Raw genomic sequence first — 20,831 nt, 5'->3', positions numbered from 1 at the left:
TATATACAGCGAAGAAAATAAGTATTTGAACACCCTGCTATATTGCAAGTTCTCCCACTTAGAAATCATGGAGGGGTCTGAAATTTTCATCATAGGTGCATGTCCACTGTCAGAGCGATCATCTAAAAAGAAAAATCCAGAAATCACAATGTATGATTTTTTTTTTTTTTACAATTTGTGATACAGCTGCGAATAAGTATTTGAACACTTGTCCATCAGCTAGAATTCTGACCCTCAAAGACCTGTTAGTCCGCCTTTAAAAGTGCGCCTGTATGAGGTCCTTAGCTGCATAAAGACACCTGTCCACCCCGTACAATCAGTAATACCCAAACTTGTCACATGGCCGAGACCAAAGAGCTGTCCAAAGACACCAGAGACGGAATTGCACAACTCCACCTGGAAAGGGCTACAGAGAAATTGCCAAGCACCTTGATCGAAAAAAGGTCCACTGTTGGAGCAAATATTAGAAAATGGAAGATGCTAAACATGACGGTCAGTCTCAATCGGAGTAGAGCCCCACTGGGGTCTCAATGATCCTTAGAAAGGTGAGGAATCAGCCCAGGACTACACGACAGGACTCGGTCAATGACCTGAAAAGAGCTGGGACCACCGTTTCCAAAATGACTGTCGGTAATGGCACGGAAGGTTCCCCTGCTTAAACCAGCATACGTCAAGCCCCGTGTTAAGTTTGCCAATGACCATTTGGATGATACAGAGGAGTCATGGGAGAAAGTTTTGTCGTCAGATGAGACCAAAATGGAACTTTTTTTGTAATAATTCCACTAACCGTGTTTGGAGATGATCTCTCTCACAGTGGACCTGCACCTACAATGAAAATTTCAGACCCTTCCATGATTTCTAAGTGGGAGAACTTGCAATACAGCAAGGTGTTCAAATACTTCTTTTCTTCACTGTAAGGTGCGCATGCATGGATTTCCCACTTATAGGAAACGCTTCCCTTTGTCCTCCATCATTGTCCATTTTGAGATTTCCCCTGTCTCATTTATGTAGCCTGTCTAATTACCTCCCTAAACCTCTTAGTCTTCTGTCTGTTGCTCTGTTTACTTATACTGTACAGCACATATGTCTGGCGAGCTGCATTACCGGTGGGGGGACTCCCCAGACTCCCTGGAAAAAAATTCTTCTTAAATGACTCTGGAGGCTGCGGATGAGTCCCGGATACAGGCGGTCTGTCAATATGGTTCATTCTGCCGTCAATGAACACCCAGTACTGATGTTACAACCACACCACGGCCTGGTAGTTTCCTGTTTGAAGCGAGCGCGGCGCGTAAATAAGTCGCTTAATAAATAAAGAAGACACCGCTCCAGGAATTTGTCTCATTGAAGATGAAGAGCATCTGCTCGACGCCGGAGTCTGCCGCGGAAGATATTCGCCGTCAACCGCCAAAGGTTCGGAAGCAGCGGCGGCGGCGGGCCAACTCTATCAGCCGCGCCGCACTTGAAGCGCGCATGATTGAAAATGTGTTTTTATTTTGATTGCAAAACACGGCGAGCTGCTTCTTCGGCATCCTTCGCGGGCGTATTAGCGTCTAGTGCTAGCGATGGCCCTCGCCAACATTTTATCTGCCCTTGTCGACGCAGCCATGCATTTTCCATCCTGCTTGTATTTATTTGGTTAGGGTTGTGCGGGTGAGGTGGGGGCCATCCCTTATGACTTTGGTACATCTTGGACGAGACTTGCTTCCCACTCGCAGCCCTGACCGTGAAGATATTTGAATTATAAACGTCTTGCATCAGGTTCCATTAGAAGACTTTATAGCTACATTTTCACTGAATGGTAATGTTTTAGCGCACCACATTTTTGGATCCATATTCAATATTACGTTTACTTTATATTTGTAAGATGAAAGAACGAACGAACATGGGTGACTGCAAAGTGAGTGTTTTGTTTGATCAACAAATTTTCAGTTATTTTAATCCTGAGTATAGTACAAGGAGTCCTCGGGTTAAGACTGTTTTGACCTAAGATGTTTCGACCCTGTCCGCCATTTTGTCTGGCTAATGCTTGTCCTTGTTTGTGCGTCGGGAGTGTTTTCGCATTTTTCGCCTTCCTTTTTAGACATCCTGGCCCCAAAGAAGAAAGCTGTGTCTTTTAGCAATGCTTCTGCAGCCAAAAGAAAAACCATTACCATGGAAACGAAGCACAAGATCATAAAAAGATTGGAGAAAGGAGAGACACCAACACCACCAAGGCTTCAGTCGGTCGACCGTGGTGACAATTATTAAAAGACAAAGCCTGTATTTTAACGCATGTGAAGGCTTTCGTTCCCATGTCGATGATGTCAATGATCACAAAACAAAGTTCTTTGATACTTGTCAAGATGGCGAGGATTGAGGACCAGGTTCCTTCGCAGTAGCTTAGCACAGCCTCCCCTTCTTCTTCTTGGTCCACCTTTTCAGAAGTAATGCTGAAAAGTAAGTAAGTAAAGTAAATCATCTTATTTCAATGTATTTGTTTTTTTATACATTTTGTTTTAAATTAATGGTGGAATCCGACTTAGGTTGAAATTCGAGTTAAGTCGCTACTGTAGGAACGGATCTCTGTCGTAGACCGAGGACTCCCTGTAGTGAAAATTCAAGAAGACTGATTTGCTTTGCATGACCGAATGCACTCAAGGAGTGTTGGAAAATGCGAGCCCCCCCTTAATAGTGTGTCTGGTGAAGTTTGAGTGATATGTCACATGTATTCTTTTATCTTTGATTGTTTATCACGTTTTAACTGTGGGTTTTCATTGTATTTAATTCAGTGATTATTTTACGTACCACTAGAGCGAGCCCCCCGGATCACAAGTGCTACTCGTACCACATTTTGGACTCGTACTTGACAGATGAGTGAGCTTAATTTTTTTTAAATTGACATGAAATCGATATAACGCTGCCTATATTATTACTTTTTTTGACATTTAAATATTTGAATAATATCTTGAAAATCTATAATAGATTACTCAAACAGGAGTTAAGAACATTGAAAGAGGGATTAAAATTAGGATATGTTTAAAATAATCAGTTATTATTGGTCAAACAAGGGAAGTTGATCAAATGCCTGTGCTGAATAGAAACACAATAATAACGCCTGAGCAACCAAACTGTAGAACTCTTAACGGCTCAGGTGAGGCTCCAAGTTTCAGGTGACTCACTTCTTTCCTTTGAGTCATTCATTCCACCCTGTTATGCTTTCACAGAAGGAACAACAAATCTCCGCAATCTCGGCCTTTTGTTTTTTTGGGGGGTTTTTTCTCTCTCGGTTCACCTTCGGACCTGTCAGAAAAATGTCCCGCCAAAGTTTTCAAACAACCTCGTGAGTAACGCATTGCTCAACGCCCCCACATGAGAATGGAAAATCTTTCCCCCTTCCCCTCGCCGCAAATACTAGAGGCTTTTTCTCACTGGCACACTAGCACATCTATCAGAATTAAATAGACAAAACTTGCTTGCGCGAAAATAAAAGAAAGCAGCGCACTTTAAGATTTATTGTCGTGATCCCCTTCAAGACACAACTTTCCTCAAAATTCAATATATATTTTTTAGAACCCTAAAAGTCCTCTGGTCTGTTTCCATGACCAGATAAGATTTCTATCCGTTACCGTATTGTGGATCTGCGATATAGCGTTACAATTGCTCATCAAAGATGCCCCCCCCCACCCCCCCACCCCCCGGGTGAGAGGATGAGAAATTTTGTTAGTGCAATTTATGGCCACGCGCAGTTACTTTGTTTGTAATAGCATTAAGGCAGAAACTGCAGGCTGCAAGGAGGAACGAGTTCAGGTCATATATCTTGATCTTATTATTTCCTACACTAAATCCAATTCCTAAAAGACAAAAAGAATCCCTACATGCTTTGGAACAGACTTTTTCTTCTTCTAGTACATTTCCTCTGACTGTTTTAATACCGGTCCCCTCGCCTTTATGGCTTGCTTAATTGTGCTTCATTTGCGGTGCACTTGCTGCTTGCAGTGTTTCCCAAGGGGGTTCGGGAGGGGGGCTGGGGGCGGCAGTGTGGCGGCTATTGGGGTTTAGTCGTGCATGCATGTTGCCAATCATTGACGTCACGGCACTTTAGTTAATTTCAACCCATCTGGGGCTGCGATCGGCCTAACGGAGAGCATCAAAGTGGTCGCCGTTCCTCGGGGGAGGGCCTCTGGGTTTTTCAAAAACAGCCCTACTCCGACCATCTTCCTTTTTGTTCTTTTACATTCTTCCTGCCAATTATAACTTAACATTGTGACATTTGCTATCCCGACTGCTCCGGTGTTGCCGGTTTTACTCGCTTTGCTTGTACTGTTGCCTACTTGGAGCAGATATTCGTTTTTTGGGTGCTTTGTAGTACGGTTAACAAGATATTTGTCATTTATTCTGTAATAATCCATTTATTTTAAAGTTTCATCTGGCACTGACAACTATTTACATGTTGTTTCTTGAAAAGTACCTCAACGAAAATACTGATGTTTTGCAGAACATGATGAATAATTATGAGTAATCATCATGATTAGCATTTTGTCCATAATCCTGTAGGCGTTAGGTGGGCGGATACTTCATTAATCCCGTATGAAAGGCTTCCCAGAATATTGAGATCGGGATAGTTTTTTTGTTAGGATACAGTATCTCAGGTAGAATCAATAGAAGTAGGTAGATAGTTAAATGATCGTATTGAAAACTGTGGCCGGTATACTTTAGCTAGCTGTTAATACGTAGCTAGGAATATAAATATATAATTGGGTCCATCGGACATTCTGTCCAGAATATTGACATCAATATCTTTTTACGAATGATACACTATTTTAGGTAGGTTAATTACCTGCCAACTACACCTACGTACTATATACAGGGATGAGAATTTCCCGCGGATTCGCGGAATTCCGAGTTTTTTTCAGCTGAAAATGCCATTTTTTTCCTCGACGCGGGGCAAGGCTGTGATCAAGAACGGCCGCCAGCGTCTGTCGGCAACGCTCGTCGTGAAATTAGTCACAGCTCTGATAGCGGAAAACGGCATTGCTATCTGTTTGCATTAAATTTGGGGTTTATAATAACGACAACATTCCGATTTCCTTTTCCTCACTCTGCTGTTAACATTTCATAGAGAAGCATTCTGTTTCCTACGGCATAGTTATACTTTAGCTTTTAAGTGCTGTAGCCTATTTAATATAAATTTCACTGTCTACATTTTTATGTCTGAAGTTTGGCAAAATTATTTTGGTTGTTTGGACTCATATTTTAAGTTTTCAAAATGTTATGATCGCCCTGTATTTACACTGTTGGGAGTAACCAAAAGTCACCATTTAAAAGTGTATTTTATTAAAAAAAAAGTGTGCATTCCAAATTGATCATTTTAATCCCTGTATATACTACAATTGTTCCTGAAGGAAATTCCGGAATGTTGCAATATTGTAGCGTTTTGCTCTTTAAGATCTCAAGTCAAACCCTTTCAATGTATTGAAACACATTTAATTCTGTTTTACTTCCAGAAACACTCAAATTCCTTTAGTCAAAGATTAACATAACCACAGTTTAATATCAAATGCCGGTTCTTCTGTGTAAAATTAGGTAGCAGTAGAGCCGGTAAATATTAGCAAAATGACAGAATTTCTTTTAGTTCGAGATGAAATGTCTGGAATGGTTGAATTGCATTTTTGTAAAACATGTAATATTCTTTTTTCTGCATTTAACTGTGCTCATGTTTGCTCTTGCAGGTTTTAGCCTTTGATCGTGCCAGAGCGGGACGCGTCTAAGCAAGGGGACGAGGGCCGAGGGCCGGAGCGGCAGCAGTGCCAAGTTTGAGACATGGCGCCCCCCCAACTTAGAGGGGTGTGTCTCATCCTGCCCCTGCTCCTCAGCTGCGCCGTGATCTCCTCTGTGGCAGACAGTAAGTCGCTTTGTCCGATATTGTCCAACAAATATCAGAAACGCATACGTTACAAAGTTTCCTCCGTAATATTGTCATCTTGGATCAATATCGAGGCTGCGCTGTGTTATGACATAGAGCCATCTCTGTCTCGACTCCATTTCCTTTCACTGGAATAATGGGATGGAGCACTGGTGCCGCATCTTTGGGTGGTGGAGGGCTTGAGCGGCTCATCCCTGACCGAGACAAGGTCAGGGATGAGATGAATTCAGCGCGTGACCTCCTCACCTATTGTGCTTTCACAGCTAATTCAATTGTACGTTGCGCATGCACACAGAAACGCGCAGGCGCCGACGCACACCTGAACCATGACACTGGCACTTTCCTTCATACGTCGCTCCCAAAGTATTTTTTGTGGCGAACGCTTTGCTTCCTTGAAATCGAACTGCGTAGTTGTCGTCGTTTCTTGCTGGGGTAGCAAGGTTTTCTTTTCGTCTGTATTTCCCCTATTTATGCTAGTAAATACACTTCATTTTTCTTCTTTTTTTATTTCATGATTTTTTTTCTTTTGTTCATGTAGTTTTATATTTTTGTCTTTCATTATTAAAAAAGTGTTATATTATTTTTAGTAGTATACATTCTGTACTTTCATTTTTTCCCATTTGATGAATTTATTTCTGTTCATTTTGGTATTTATTTTTGTCCTGGTTTAGTATGTTATTTTATTTTTTCCATGCTCATGGATATTGTTTATTTTTACTGATTGGTTAATCATTTACTGTATTAATTTTTGCATTCATACATTTTTCTATATTTTAGTTTTTTGCATTGATAAAATGTCAATTTTTTTCATTTTATTCATTTATTTTTTATTCCTAGATCATGATTTTGATTCACTTTTATTCATTAGTTTGTTTTTTATCTATTAGTTTATTTTCATCTCATTATCAAAACTAGTCTTTTTTTCCACTTTTTGTTTTTCTGCTTGCTTATTGCGCTCATTTGAAACCCCCGTAGGTTTTGGTCTAGCATAGTCATTGGTTCAATCACCGGAGCAATATTGGCCTTCTCGCTCATTTTCTAGATAAAGCCACACAGACGCACCACAATGAATAAGTGATATGGGCACGAGAGAGAATTCCCACTGAGAAGAGGAAGATAAAACCCAACAGGCAGCCATTGAAGGCTGCCTATGGTCTGAGGTTAAGCTACGCTTGTATTTTAGTGTGCATGCACCCGGGAAGGGGGGGGGGTGGGGGGGGAAGGCGCAGCAGACCTGTTATTACCGCCAGCGCAGAGCAGACGTGGAATTAAAATAAGACCGTTGGGGGGCAAAAATAACACCTACCACTAATAGCAGGCTTGTGTAAATGTGGTGCCTGTAATTTCTCTGCAGCTCTAGTTATGTGAACTTGATAGTACCGGTTTTGGATTTCCTGTGTTACAGTGCAGACGGCAGTCTGATATTATGGGAAAGGGTGCATGACGGGTTTATGATTACACCGCTTCAGTCTGTCTCTTTCCGCGACTCTTAACGAAATCTTAAAAAGAAAACATTGTCTGTGTTTTGTGATATGAAGTGATTGAGTTCAGGGCCTGAAAAACAACAGCAACCATTTTGGCACCACCCTAATCCTCGAATGTGTCCTGAACGAGATCCCGACCATTTTGCATTCATACTTATTTGATTGATTGTTTGAAAGGTTGTGATCATCTACGCTGAAATTAGTGAAGTCCTTGATGCAATGCCACCAAAAATTCTCACGGTTGGCAATTCAACATTTGCCTGTCTGAAGGTGAAAGTAATTCCACTCGGTGAAGATGTTTTGGTGGGGCATTTTGTGGTCAGGATCAGCATTTGTTAAGCACCGCTGGGAAATGTTCGCTTTTGTCATGATGCTCCTCACACTCCTGAGGACGAAAACCCCCCCAACCCTCGCACTTAAGCGTTACCCATCAGTCTCATATAAATGGTTCAAGTTTGGTGTCAATTGGTCACATGTCCAAAATCAAACTTGGTACAGGATGGAAGTTTTGGCCGTTTCCAGGGATCCATCAAAATCGACTTGGTTGGAAAGATTTTGCCCATTTGTTACAGAATTTGAAATATCCGTGATTGACAGATGGCCGGCCTAAAATGTGAGGAATTTGAGTTTTCGTAGCGTGTGGTTTGTGCATGACAGCCAAGACACAGGAAGTCTTGTGTTGATTTAAAATGTCATATTTTAGGGTTTGTGGGGGGGAATCTTTCAAAGCATCTACATCATTTTTTTCACTTCAGAAAAATCCCACTAAAATGGCTATCATGAGAAGATACACAAAAGTTCCCAAAACCAGTGGAAGTATGCTAATTGTGGTTTGAAGCGGTCATTTTGGGCTATTTCCAGTTGTCCTGATTGTGTCCAAAAGATTTTGTTCGATTGTCACCAGATTTGAAACACGTATACTGGACAGAAAGCGATTCGAAATTACGACAAACTGTAGTATTTGTAATTGTGTGTATGACGAGAATCGCATCTCACCCCCTAAAAATCGATTCCTAAAAGTCAGTGTTTCATTTTGTTGTGTATAGAGAGACAAGATACCGTATTTTCCGCACTCTAAGGCGCACCAAAAAGGCTTTAATTTTCTCAAAAGCCGACAGTGCGCCTTATAATCCGGTGCGCCTTATATATGGATCAATATTGAGCCTTTACCGCAGCTCCAATTAAGGGTGTCTTTTTTATTCTATTCTTTTCTATGCGCCTTATAATGCGGTGCGCCTTATATAAGAAAAATATTTTAAAATCGACCATTCATTGAAGGTGTGCCTTATAATGCGGAAAATATGGTACATTTTGGTTGTTGGTCCTGCAATTACCGTGCAAATGTTTCTTCTAGTATGTCAAAAATATGCGTCACACAATACTGGGATACGGACTACAGCTGAGCCCATATTGTACACTCGTAGTGGGAATATTCGTGAAAGAGGAGTCTTAAAATTCTTCATAAAAACTGCAAAACTCCCCCGTGAAATGTTATACTCCTGAGGTTTGGGAAAAAAAAAAAAAAGTCTCGACTTTTCCCAGAAGTCAGTGACCTGACACCCAGTTTGCGTGTGGGCAGGGAGCAAAAAAATAAAAAATAAAAAAAAAGAAGCAAACTAGAGATGTGCAAGAAATGTTTGTGTGTGGATGTGGCCAAGAATAGTTTTAGCTCCTAGGATGTTTTGGCGGTTCCTTCTCTTGGCCAGCGGTGCTCTGAAGCAGCTGGCTTCGAAAACGAGTGGCATGCGAAAGGTTCCTCCGCGACGGCGTCGAGCGACCGCGCCACGCAAGCGTTTGTGTGTGTGTGCGCGTGTCCTTTAAACGCCCCCCCCCCCCCCCCCCATTTTCCTCCGCCGCGCAATTAAAGCTCCGTCGCGATTCGCCAGCGCAAATAAGTCCTCGGGCGGCACTATCAGCTCGGTGACATTGTTCGTCTTGCGTTGTCATTGAGTACACACAATGCGGTGTTATTACAGTGAGTGCTGATCGCAGACATCCCCATCGATTCTCCCCTGGGAGCTAAGCCTAATCAAGCGGGGTGGGGGGGCTCTCCACCAACCCTACTTGTACACAATAGGCCTCGGGGCCCGCAAGGTCGGCCTCAAAGTCACACATGGCCGCCTTCTCTTCTCGCCCAGACCGATCTTTGTGCAGCGCTGCCGTTGTGAGTTATTTTGCCGGCGTTAATAAGCTTTTGATGTATGCGTCGCCTCGGAGTGCCATGCGTTATAATCTCGGCGGGCTTTTCACGTGAGGGCGAGGATTACAATGCCACCGTAATCAACTTAGTCCCTTTAAAGGGTTGACTTTATATATGGAAACATGTGTTTCCACACGTATGACCGATAGAAATATTGCATGTCGTCGTCTCTGAAAACAGCTTTATTCTACTTATTACTCAAACGTGCAAATAAGAAGGAAGTCACCCCAAAACAGCTGAAAGGCATTCCTCGCTTTTCTTTTTCAAAATTCCACCACGGAAGTCAGTTTCATCCCGCAGCGTGAAATTGGGTTGGCATATGGAGATCACAAGTAGACCCACAAAAGAGTCTCGGGAGCCCGTGCTGGAAGAGACACAGCACGCAAACCGTGGTTTGAAGTGGTAATTTTACAAACCTCTTTGGCCGTATCTTGGGCTTTCTTTCAAAATAAACTTAGAAATCAAAAAAAAAGTCTCAAGAAGCCATACCTGAAAAAAATAGGCCAAGTCTGCCATTTCCGTCAAAAACCAGCCTGGTCCTCGACATGTTCTCTGTTTTTTTTTGTTTTTTTTGTTTTTTACCAAAGTTGAAGCACGTATGCTAAATTGAGGAAGGGACATACAATTCAGATAAAGGACAGCAAAGTTTTCGGGCTTCTCATAAAACAGCCCACTCAGGTAAGGCTGTCATTATCGAATCTCTATAGAATCGATTGTCTGATTGATTATTGATCAAATAATGGACCCACAAAAATGGCAGAGAAACCAATGGCTTGGGAAAAAAAAACACAGTCAGCCATGTTGGTATGACTTCGCCATTTTAGGGGCATTTTGGGCAAAAAACAAGTTGTTGTAGAGATTTTTTTTTTTTTTTTTTTTTTATGCTTCCATATTTGAACCTCGTCATGTAGATGGGGACCGATCCAAACTGAGAATAGCGAATGAAAATATGTGAATAATTTCTGCTCCCTTATTATTGAAAAAAAAATCAAAGATAAAATAAATGGGGAGTGTGTCCAAAAACACAATTTAATGGGAGATAGGTTACCCCCCCCCTCTCCAAAAAATATAAGCCAATTTATTAATGTTGAATGGTGAATATGATGGACATATTTTACATTAAAAGGCAAAAAATTTACAGTTTGATTTCTAATTTAGCTGAGCGATTGTGACCCATATACATCAGTCAGTCTTTGCAAAAATCGTACTTACATTGGCAATGTTCGACACTTGGTTTATTAAATCAAAAGAAACGGCGTACTGCGTTTTTGGAAGCGTGTTCTGGCGCTGAATGAATGAACTTATTCAAACGTCTTAACTATCATTGATGTTTTAATTTGTTACATAGCTGCACACTTCAAACATTAAACACTGGGAAAGACAATCTTATAACCTTGAAATGTATAAATCAACTCTTAGCAGTAGTGTTGCAACTAGAAGTACTAAATACTATTTATTATAAATCATAATTTCCCAACCAAAACAACGACTCCACACACCGTGCCATGTAAGACAAGCTTTTAGATTAAATTGGCAATCTCAAAAGCTCTTAGAATGCGATGATGTAATGAACGTGCCAAAGTGGTCTGTTGACGTTGGGGGGGGCACCAGACGGGCAGCTGGGCGGCTAGAAATTGGATTGTTTCGTTTTTTATTTTTTTTTTCTTAACGGTCCATATGGTCACCCGGCTCAAAATCAAACGGGGGGACAGAGAAATTGATTATCTTTTAATTAAAGGTAACCATATCCACCTTGGAGAGCCACTCGGAGAGAGTAATGCAGTTAGCGCGCAGCTGCGCTCCCTGGCCCGCCGGACCTGGACTACTGGGACCGCCGTGGCGGGGGAAAAAAAAGCAATACACTCGATTCGGAGAATCCTTGCCACCAAAATGGAGGAAACTGAGTTGTTTTCATCAGCCAAAGTGCAGCAGTGTCACAAAGTGGCGGGTAGACGGGGGGGTCTGCGGAGGTTAATGACGTGAGATTAATAGTTTAATTAGGGAGCTCGATGGCGGGGCTCGAGGCAGTCACCCAAAACCTGCCGCTGTGTCCCAGATTCATCTGTGCCGCGCAACGAGGAAGGCATTTTAATTTGTATTCATACAAAATAGCTTTATTGACAGTTGCCACTCGATGATGTCATGGTGCACACGACCGACTTTGGTGCGGGGCAATTCCTGCTCGGGGATGGTGTCGATATAGACCCCGTGACTGACTGGCGACTAGTTCAGGGTGTAGTCTGCCTTTCGCCAAATGTTCGTAGAGACTTTGGCACCCCCTGTTGTGGTTTGGAATCTTTTGCACCCGAGCATAAGGGCTGGCTTTCAAGCAGAAAGTCCTCAGCAGAAGCTAACAAGAACTTTATTGGAGTCTTGCTTCACACCTTCATAATGCTTAATCTGAACCAAAAACCTGCTGGGGACATGATACAACCTGCAAGATATTAAAATGTTCGTTTTCATACACCCGTTTGCAGATAGTCATGTAAATTCAGCATCTTTGTTCCTAAGATCATCCGCACAGAATTTGCAGATGCAGTAAAAAATTGGATTTTAGTCCGGCCCAGGGAAAAAGAGGCTAAAGTTCTTAACGGCATAAATGTCAGCGCCCTCATACTTCCAAGTGTCCATTGTATTGAAATGACCTATTAATACAGAAGATGACACCTCGCTGAATGGGAAAGTGGTTCTTGTTCCGTGTATTTTCGTAAGCACTTGTCCTCGCTCGGGCCACGGGTCAGCTGGCCCGTATCCCAGCTAACCTTGTGGAGGAGCCAGCGTGCACCCTGGACTGGTCGCCAGCCAAATGCAGACAAACAGCCATTTCTGAACCTAACAATCATGCGACGAATCCAGACTACCCAAACCAGCACGGGGAGAAGACGAAAACTTCATCCGGGATGGACTGAAATTTGAAGCCAGAACCTTAGTACAGCAAAACCCAACTCACCGCCCACTTGTCCACGGTTTTTGAATTCCAGTGGCACAGCAATATTTGTTCCGTATCCAATGAATCTAATATAGCGCGCAAATAAGCCTTTAACGTGCTTAAATCGTTCGTTGAAATCACAAAAGCAAAGCCCGGAAAGCCTGAATGTGTTCCCCCTCTCGTGTTACAAGAGGAAGGTAATTTATGCGAAGCTAGCGTGGAGTTGAATGAGCGCCGACTAAATGGGCGGCATGGTCAAGATGACAAGGACAATGGCCGGTCTCAGAGGGAGGGCTAATCCGGGCGAGGCAAATTAATTAGGTGAGTGGGGTTACAAGTGAGGTTTAGGGTGGGGCTGCACAGTGATGGATGATGAGATCACACCCCCGCCCCCCCGAAACGGCATGCCTGAAGAAGTTGGGACGCCTTCTCGCCAGCTGAGCCCCCTCTGCCTCTTGGGAAGATTTAATACACTTAACATTTAGCTCGCATTGATCTATTAATTGGAGCGTCGGTGACCACAGAACCCCGACCAGCTGCATTAACAAAGTTCCCTCCGCGTCGTACTGGTACCACTTAGCAGAGTAGCTTAGATTTCTTCTTTATACGAAAAGCTCACTTTAATGCTGTGTTGCAAACATGTTTTGTGCCTGTAAATTAATGACATCACAGCAATCGATGAGTTGGGGTCTACAATTTTCTCCAGTACGGTAGCGGCAAACAGCACTCGCACCAGAAGCGTTACGGAACAATCTTGTCGACGCCTGTCACTTTCTGTCGCAAGTATACGTTCGAAATCGGTGTCTGAATACAACAACGGTTTCCTGACACTTTCAGTCTTTATGTTCCTCCGCAAATCTCCTGTCATCAATGCGCAGCAATAATTGCACAATTTATATCCATCCACCCATTATCTAAACCGCCCATCCTCACAAGGGTCACAGCCTAGCCTCGGAGTCCAACCCTGAACTGGTTGCCAGCCAAACCCAGGGCACGTAGAAACAACCAACTAGTTACACGCGCAGTCACAGCTAAGGGCAGTTTAGAGTCTCCAATTAATTGATGATTTTGAAATGTGGGAGAAAATCGGAATTCTCAGAAAAATCCACGCAGGTACGGGGAGAACATGCAAACCCCACACAGACGCTGTCGGGATTTGAACCGGGATTTGTGAGGCAAACAATCTAAATAGTCATCAACTGTGCCAACTGCATGTATACATTGAATTTAGCATCAGTTATACTTTGAAAGACATATAGAATATATGTGCATGAATGAGAGAGGTGGAGGGTGAAGAGTGAGGCTACAGGGAGAAGAGATGGCGAGGGTGGGCGACTTCAAGTACTTGGGGTCAACAATCCAGAACAATCGTGAGTGTGGTAAGGAAGTGAAGAAACTGGTCCAAGCAGGTTGGGACAGCTGCCGGAAGGTGTCTGGTGTTCTATGTGACAGAAGAGTCTACGATAGGATGAAGGGCAAAGTTTATAACACAGTGGTGAGGCCGGCCATGATGGACGGATTTGAGACAGAAGCAGAACTGGTGGTGACAGAAATGAAGATGTTGAGGTTCTTGCTCGGAGTGAGGAGGTTGGATAGGATTAGAAGTGAGCGGATTAGGGGAACAGCCAAAGTTGGATGTTTTGGAGAGAGCGGACTTCGATGGTTTGGACATGTCCAGAGACGAGAGAGTGAGTATATTGGTACAAGGGTGCTGAGGATGGACCTGCGAGAGGAAGACCAAAGAAAAGGTTGATGGATGTTGTGAGGGAGGACTTGAGGACAGTGGGTGTTCGAGAGGAAGATGCACGAGATAGGCTTAGATGGAAAAAGATCACACGGTGTGGTGACCCCTAATCGGGACAAGCCAAAAGGAAAAGAAAAACTTTGAAAGACAGTTCGTCCGCTAATGGATGTTGTTAACTGTTATCATCCATTGAGTTTGTGCTTTGTTTACAAAAAACTCCACTGCACTGCACTGTCCTGAGGGTTCTGCGAATCTGTGCATGTCTTGAAAAGCAAGCATACAACAGAAGGGTAGTTCTAGCAGCAAATAGAGATACACATTGAAAAATGTTCATTTTTTTTAAGGTTATCAGTACTTGGTTTATTAAAACAAAGTTTGTGTGATTATCTCGAGCGTGCTGAGTGTCTTGGCCCATCTTAAAAAAAAAAAAAGCAATACGCATTTGGTGCACAATTTTTGTGTCTTGTCAAAAACATTCCGTTTATTATCTAATGTCATGAATTAAAACAACATATCCTTGATTATCCTGAGGGTAGTACCGTGAGTCATGGACTACTGAAGGAAAAGCAGTACACTACCGAAGAAGGATTGGGATTATGGCGTCAAACCGAAGCGCTCGTAGGAAACATTAAACCCCAAATATTTTTGGAGCAAGAATACATTGCGCCAGCACTCATCAAAATGCTTTAATATGATTAATATTGCTATTGTGGAGTCAAAATTAAATTGAACAATTAATCTAGTACCAGCGCCACACTGGGCGAAAATGTCAGGAGATTTTCTTGTTTTAACAAAAGTTTTGATGATTTGCAACTGCTGACAGTCACATTCACCTAAATCCAGGTTGGGCACACATCTATATGAAATGCAAAGATGGATTCAAAACTAATGTTGCTGTCCCAGGGACGATTAAAAAGTAAAACGACTTTTTGTCAAACATTTGTTTTAAATGGCCACTCCAGGCGTCGGGGTCGCTCCTGAAATCACGGCGCGTCTTTTTCTTCTCGGTCACATGGTGCTTATTCGGCCATCTAAAGATGGGGGGGGGGGGGGGGGGGGGGAGTGTGTAGACTCAAGCAATGCCTCCCTAAGTCATAATCGGGCTGGAGAAGATGAAAGCCATTACATAACTGCGACTCACACTGGGAAGAGAGGAGCGAAGGATAATTGCACTTAGAGTTCTTGTTCTTGCGCTGCTGTCTTGAATAATTCACCGAAAGCTGTGAGACCTGATAGAAAGCCCCCCACCCTACCCCCGCAACCCCTTTCCCTATTCATGGTACGCTGGGGTATTGAAAGTTTGATGTTTTTCTCTTTGCCTCTCGCTGCGACGGGTTTAGACAGTTAGGACTGAGTATCAGCAGCAATGAGTCACGTCGCTCGTCCAATTTCACTTGGGTGAACCGGCAAGTCTCCGCCTGGCACGCCACGACGCGGGGGGAAAAGATCAGCGCTGTGTCGTGAATCAGTTCGGGGTGATTTGACCGGGAAGAAGGGGGTGAAATGTTCGGGGCTGGTCATTTAACCACCATTTACCTGATCGCTTTTGGGTAAAATTAGCCTTGGATTGCAAGGGCGTCTTGAAATGTGTTCATGATTGTGATTTTTTTTTTTTTTCTTTTCTGTCTCTCGCTCTACAGCGTGTGGGTGATTGATGCCATGGAAAGTTGATGAGTTGCAGAAAATGTAAAACTTAATTCATACAGATTTCCGTTTTTATGTGCAAAACACATGGAGACATAATGTTTATTGGCTTAAACAGCCTGAAGTGCCTCAATCTCATTGGGGTAAATAACTTAGAAGGGCGAGGTGGCTTTATTTGGAATTAATTGCGAACATGTTGCTCGCTAATGGCCTGCAAAAAAAAAAAAAAAGGCTAAATTGGAAGTGTTCCATTAAACCCGGCCACTCTGACGGCATCAGACATTTCCCCGCTAAGTGTCGCCTTGTGAAAATAATAACCTGCTAATTTATTATTAATAAGAATGAATGGTTTTCACTCTGCCGTGCGCAAATCGATGGCTGGCACGCCGCACTGCAGAAGAGGGTCTCAAGCGGGGCAGCTTTGGGAATGCGCTGATTGTCAGCTACCCCTAAAGAAAAACACATACAAAATAATTAGCTGCTCCTATTTTGTCAGACCAGTAAAATACCTTACCTTGTCTTTTACAAATATGAACAAAATAGTTTTTCAAACAATGGAACTCATTTGCTGGCCCATTTTTCCCCTCCAAGATGATTTTCCTTTGCTTTGTCTGGCAGCCGCGGCTGAATGAAAAGCAGTTAACACGTACAGGAACTCTGCACAAAAGTGTTAAATACCCACTGTGCTGTTTTTTTTTTTTTTTTTACCCCAAGGCCAAGTCAAAGCTTTCATTTAAACATCTAGTATCAGCACTAGCTATAAATATGACTATTTATATAAAACAATCCACAATAACCCAATGATAGTAACATAGTGACTATGTATTCACGATCAGTGTCAACATTTTACAAATGATAATCTTATCAGACACAGACTATCACGATCAGACGCCGGTGATGCGGTATTAACTGAGCTGTAGAGCGCCCAATCACTAGCGCCCTGATCTAAAATCTTTTCTCTGAGATCGACTGACTCAGGTCAAATAGTAGAACGCAGAGTCTGACGCAAACGTGGTGAAGCAGCATTTAACTATTATGCTGCACACAAACATAATAAATTGCAAAAAAAAACAGGTGAGGTCAGCTCCAAGGATGAATATTTTTAAATCCAAGTTGAAAACTCTTCTTTTTTTTCTCATGCTTTTTAGAGTATATCCCCTTTTTGATCATAGTACTTGCACTGTATGTGGTTTTAATTTTTTTTTTTTTTTAATATTGTGTTTGTCATTTTTATTGTTATTATCCCGTTTTAAATGTTTTATCTCTTTTTTTTTCAAATGCCTTTAATCATGTAAAGCACATTGCATTACCTCGTGTATGAAATGCGCTAAACAAATAAATTTGCTTTGCTTAATTGCTGGAAGGGGGAATATATTTGCCGAGTAGGTGACTTTTACCGGACCTGTTAGCGCTGGGCTAGCCTGTTGCTGCTGTGTTACTGGCGTGTCTCTGTGATATTTACTGGTAAATTTTATTTTAATGGTCCCTGTTAGCGTTAGCACTAGCTTTAGTGTGGGGCTAGCGTTAGCACTTGTGTTGTGTTACCGCGGCATTAGCACTAGCGTTAGTGCCACGCTAGTGTTAGTGCGGCACTAGCATTAGTGCCACGCTAGTGTTAGCGCTGTGCTAGCATGTTGGTGCTGTGTTACTGGCGTGTCTCAGTGATTTTTACTAAGTTTTATTTTAACCGGCCCAGTTAGCGTTAGTTCTAGCTTAAGCGTGGCGCTGGCATTAGCACTAGTGTTGTGTTACCGCGGCATTAGCGCTACCATTAGTGCCGTGCTAGCATTAGCGCTGTGCTAGCATGTTACTGCTGTGTTACTGGCATGTCTCAGTGATATTTACCGGTAAGTTTTATTTTAACTGGGCCTGTTAGCACTAGCATTAGCGCGGCGTTAGCGTTAAACTCTTTCTGTGTACCGTCTTTCTTTGTAAATAGCTCATGTTTCAATGTGAACACTTCCGGCTTTCACACAGCTGCGGCGTATGTATGTACCAAATTTACAAATGTACTCGGTGAGGCTTGTAACCCGGTGCGCTCCGCAGGCCGGGAATTACGGTATATGTCGAAGTGTGATAATAAGTCTGAAATTGAGATTTCTACTGCGATAACAGCCGCACTGTAGAACTTCTGGATTTCTTTTTGGCTGTCGACGTCGCCAAAAGTCCGCAAAAGTTAACTTATAGTACCACTAACTCAGCAAGATAGGGTGACAATAATAATGTAACTAAGGGAGTAAGTTTCTTTCGGCTTGTCCCGTTCGGGATCGCCACCGGGTAACATCTCAGATGAATGCTCATATTTTTTTGGCACAGTTTTTACACCGGATGCCCTTCCTGACGCAACCCCTCTTAAGGAGAACTCACGACCCCTGGTTTACCAAGCCAATGCTCTAACCACTGAGCTATGGGGACTCATGGTGACAATAATAATGTAATATTTTAAAACTAAGTCACAAAACCTTAAAATCACATCACAAGTAGACTGAGAGCCAATGCATGTTGGCCAGTATGGGAGTAATATGATCAAAGTTGAACAAGACCACAAATTTTGAACCACTGAAACCAGACAAACGGGTAACGCCAAATTGTAATTACACATGAACGTATAGTTTTCTTCACCACAACCTTCCTCTAGAAGATCGGGAGAGTCTTACAAGGAACTTATGCGGTACTCCGCCCGCGACAGATTGGTTAAAGCTCATAATGAAGCTGCTGATTGACATCCCAACCGCCCGCATGCACTGTTATGACTGACCTATAAAGCGTCTGGTACGTGAGTAGTTACTGAAAGATGGTCGCAATTTACAAAAGAAGAGTTAAGCCGAGGCAGAGCGTAGAAAAAAGTCTGCCGTTGCACACGACTTCCAAAAAAAAAAAAAATGTCACAGTTTAAAAAAGAAGCATAAGCCACGTGCGGCGGCGGCAAAAAATAAATGCTGACTGAGTTGTGGAATTTTGCCTCATTTCGACTCTTTTAATAAATACATCTACTCCGGTCGTTTGATCTTATAGGGTCACAGCCGTGATCATGACAAAGACGACCCGCCCGTTATTTTACCTGACTTCAAAGCGGTATATCGACATAACCCGAACCTCGAAAGTTCCATCAACTCGCGCGACAGTTAAGGCGAACGCCACCTCGAAGCGGAGCATGTGTTAAAAGACGCGCCGCTTCAAGGAAGGCGCTTGGAACGTTCTTTTGGAAAAAACCTTGAAAGAAGAAGAGGGAGCGTGCGTGTGCACCTCGGATGAGGGGGAGGATTTGCATAGGTAGGCTTATGTGTTCTTCACCTCATCCTCGCCTTTGTTTTCATGTGACAACTGCCTGACAGCCAGGAAAATGGGGACACTGGGTGTGGAAAAAGGGTTTAAGAAAAGAAGTGACAAAACCAAAACAGTTTGATAACCTCGGGCGATCCGTGCACCGCCAGCACCTTGTCCAAAATAGATACTGTGAAGCTAGATAGCGCAACTCGCTGGGAATGAAGCTGTACGCAAATTAGTAGAAGAGTTTTGGTATCCTTGTGTCTTTAATTATTCAAGTGACTATATTTTCATATTTGGGAAAAATCTCCAAAAATGAGGGAAATGCTGGTGCACCGTAGGGTTGCTGTCCGGGGGAAAGCGGGTGTGTCGAAAATTCTTTTTTAAAAAATGTTTTTTTTCTATAGAAACGATAAAACAAAACCCAAAAATGCAAAAAAAAAAAGTAAGATAGATAAATTGTGACAGAAAATCCATGCTGTTCTGCAATGAAGAACATTTTTGGAAAGAAAAGCTGCAAGTGTAAAAAAAAAAACCACCATATAAATATTTTTTAATAATTAACCAAATATTTTCTTAGAACTTTAAATGAATAAAATTTACATTTTTATTTTCTTAAGCGTCATAATTAAATGATCAAACTGACTTTTCCTTTGTGAATTCAACTTTAACTGTAAAGTGTAAAAAGACAATCAACCAATAAATTCATATTTTTTAATAATGAACATCATTTATATAAAATAAAAGTAACATATATAATTCTTAATGGCCATACAAATATTTTTAAAAATACTGTTTAAATAAAAAAACTAAATACAAGTGTAAAAAAAAAAATCACCATATAAATATTTTTTGAATAAATTACCAAATATTTTCTTACAACTTTAAATGAATAAAATTTACATTTTTATTTTCTTAAGCATCATAATGAAATTATCAAACTGACTTTTACTTTGTAATATGAGCGTAAAAAGACAATCAACCAATAAATTAAAGTTTTTTAATAATGAACATCATTTATATAAAACAAGAGTAACATATAGAAATTCTTAATGGTCATATTAAATGTTTTTAAAAAAAAGCTGTTTAAATAAAAAAACTATAGACTGTATGTATTGTGTGCGCGTGTGTGTATTGTGTACATATATATATATATATATATAGGCTACAGCACTCCCCGCAGCCCTCGTGAGGATAAGCGTTGAAGAAAATGGATGTGTGTTTGTATATATATATATATATATATATATATATATATATATATATATATATATAAAATGAAAATATTTAACCTGAAATAGAAAAATAGCTAAATAAAAAACATAAATATGAAGTTGTTTTCGTTGAGCAAAATTATTCTCCAAATTCAATTGATACAACAGCAGAGGGTTTTTGTTTTCCTATCTTCGAAGTGACTTCGGGAAGTCTCTGGTTTTTTTGGAAACAACTTTGCTTTCAGTTGATGTTCAGTTGATGCGCAAAAAACACACCCACGCTAAAAACGAACCAAGGTTTTAAAAATACCTGCCATCCTTCCCGTTGTCATCACATGTTTACAACAACATTGAACTCCTGCGATGCCGTTTACCTTCACCGAGCGCCACGCCCGACGCGATCGCGTGCGGATGCAGCGGCGGACACGCCTCGGCTTTATTTACCAC

At 41.8% G+C, this 20,831-nt stretch overlaps 1 protein-coding gene across 10 annotated transcripts in view; it reads left to right on the top strand.

Moving 5' to 3' along the window:
* Positions 1–20,831, top strand: part of LOC133510363 (receptor-type tyrosine-protein phosphatase F-like) — a 419,886-nt gene that overhangs the window by 261,473 nt on the left and 137,582 nt on the right. For all 10 annotated transcript variants that reach the window (XM_061838181.1, XM_061838180.1, XM_061838176.1 and 7 more), the window contains one exon: positions 5,709–5,881. In XM_061838181.1, coding sequence (XP_061694165.1) covers positions 5,800–5,881 — 82 coding nt within the window. In that variant the 5' untranslated portion in view covers positions 5,709–5,799. The remainder of the gene's footprint in view (positions 1–5,708; positions 5,882–20,831) is intronic.

Source organism: Syngnathoides biaculeatus, chromosome 13 (assembly GCF_019802595.1).
Source record: "Syngnathoides biaculeatus isolate LvHL_M chromosome 13, ASM1980259v1, whole genome shotgun sequence".
NCBI classification, from domain to species: Eukaryota; Metazoa; Chordata; class Actinopteri; order Syngnathiformes; family Syngnathidae; genus Syngnathoides; species Syngnathoides biaculeatus.
This window is presented reverse-complemented; position numbering and strand designations above follow the sequence as displayed.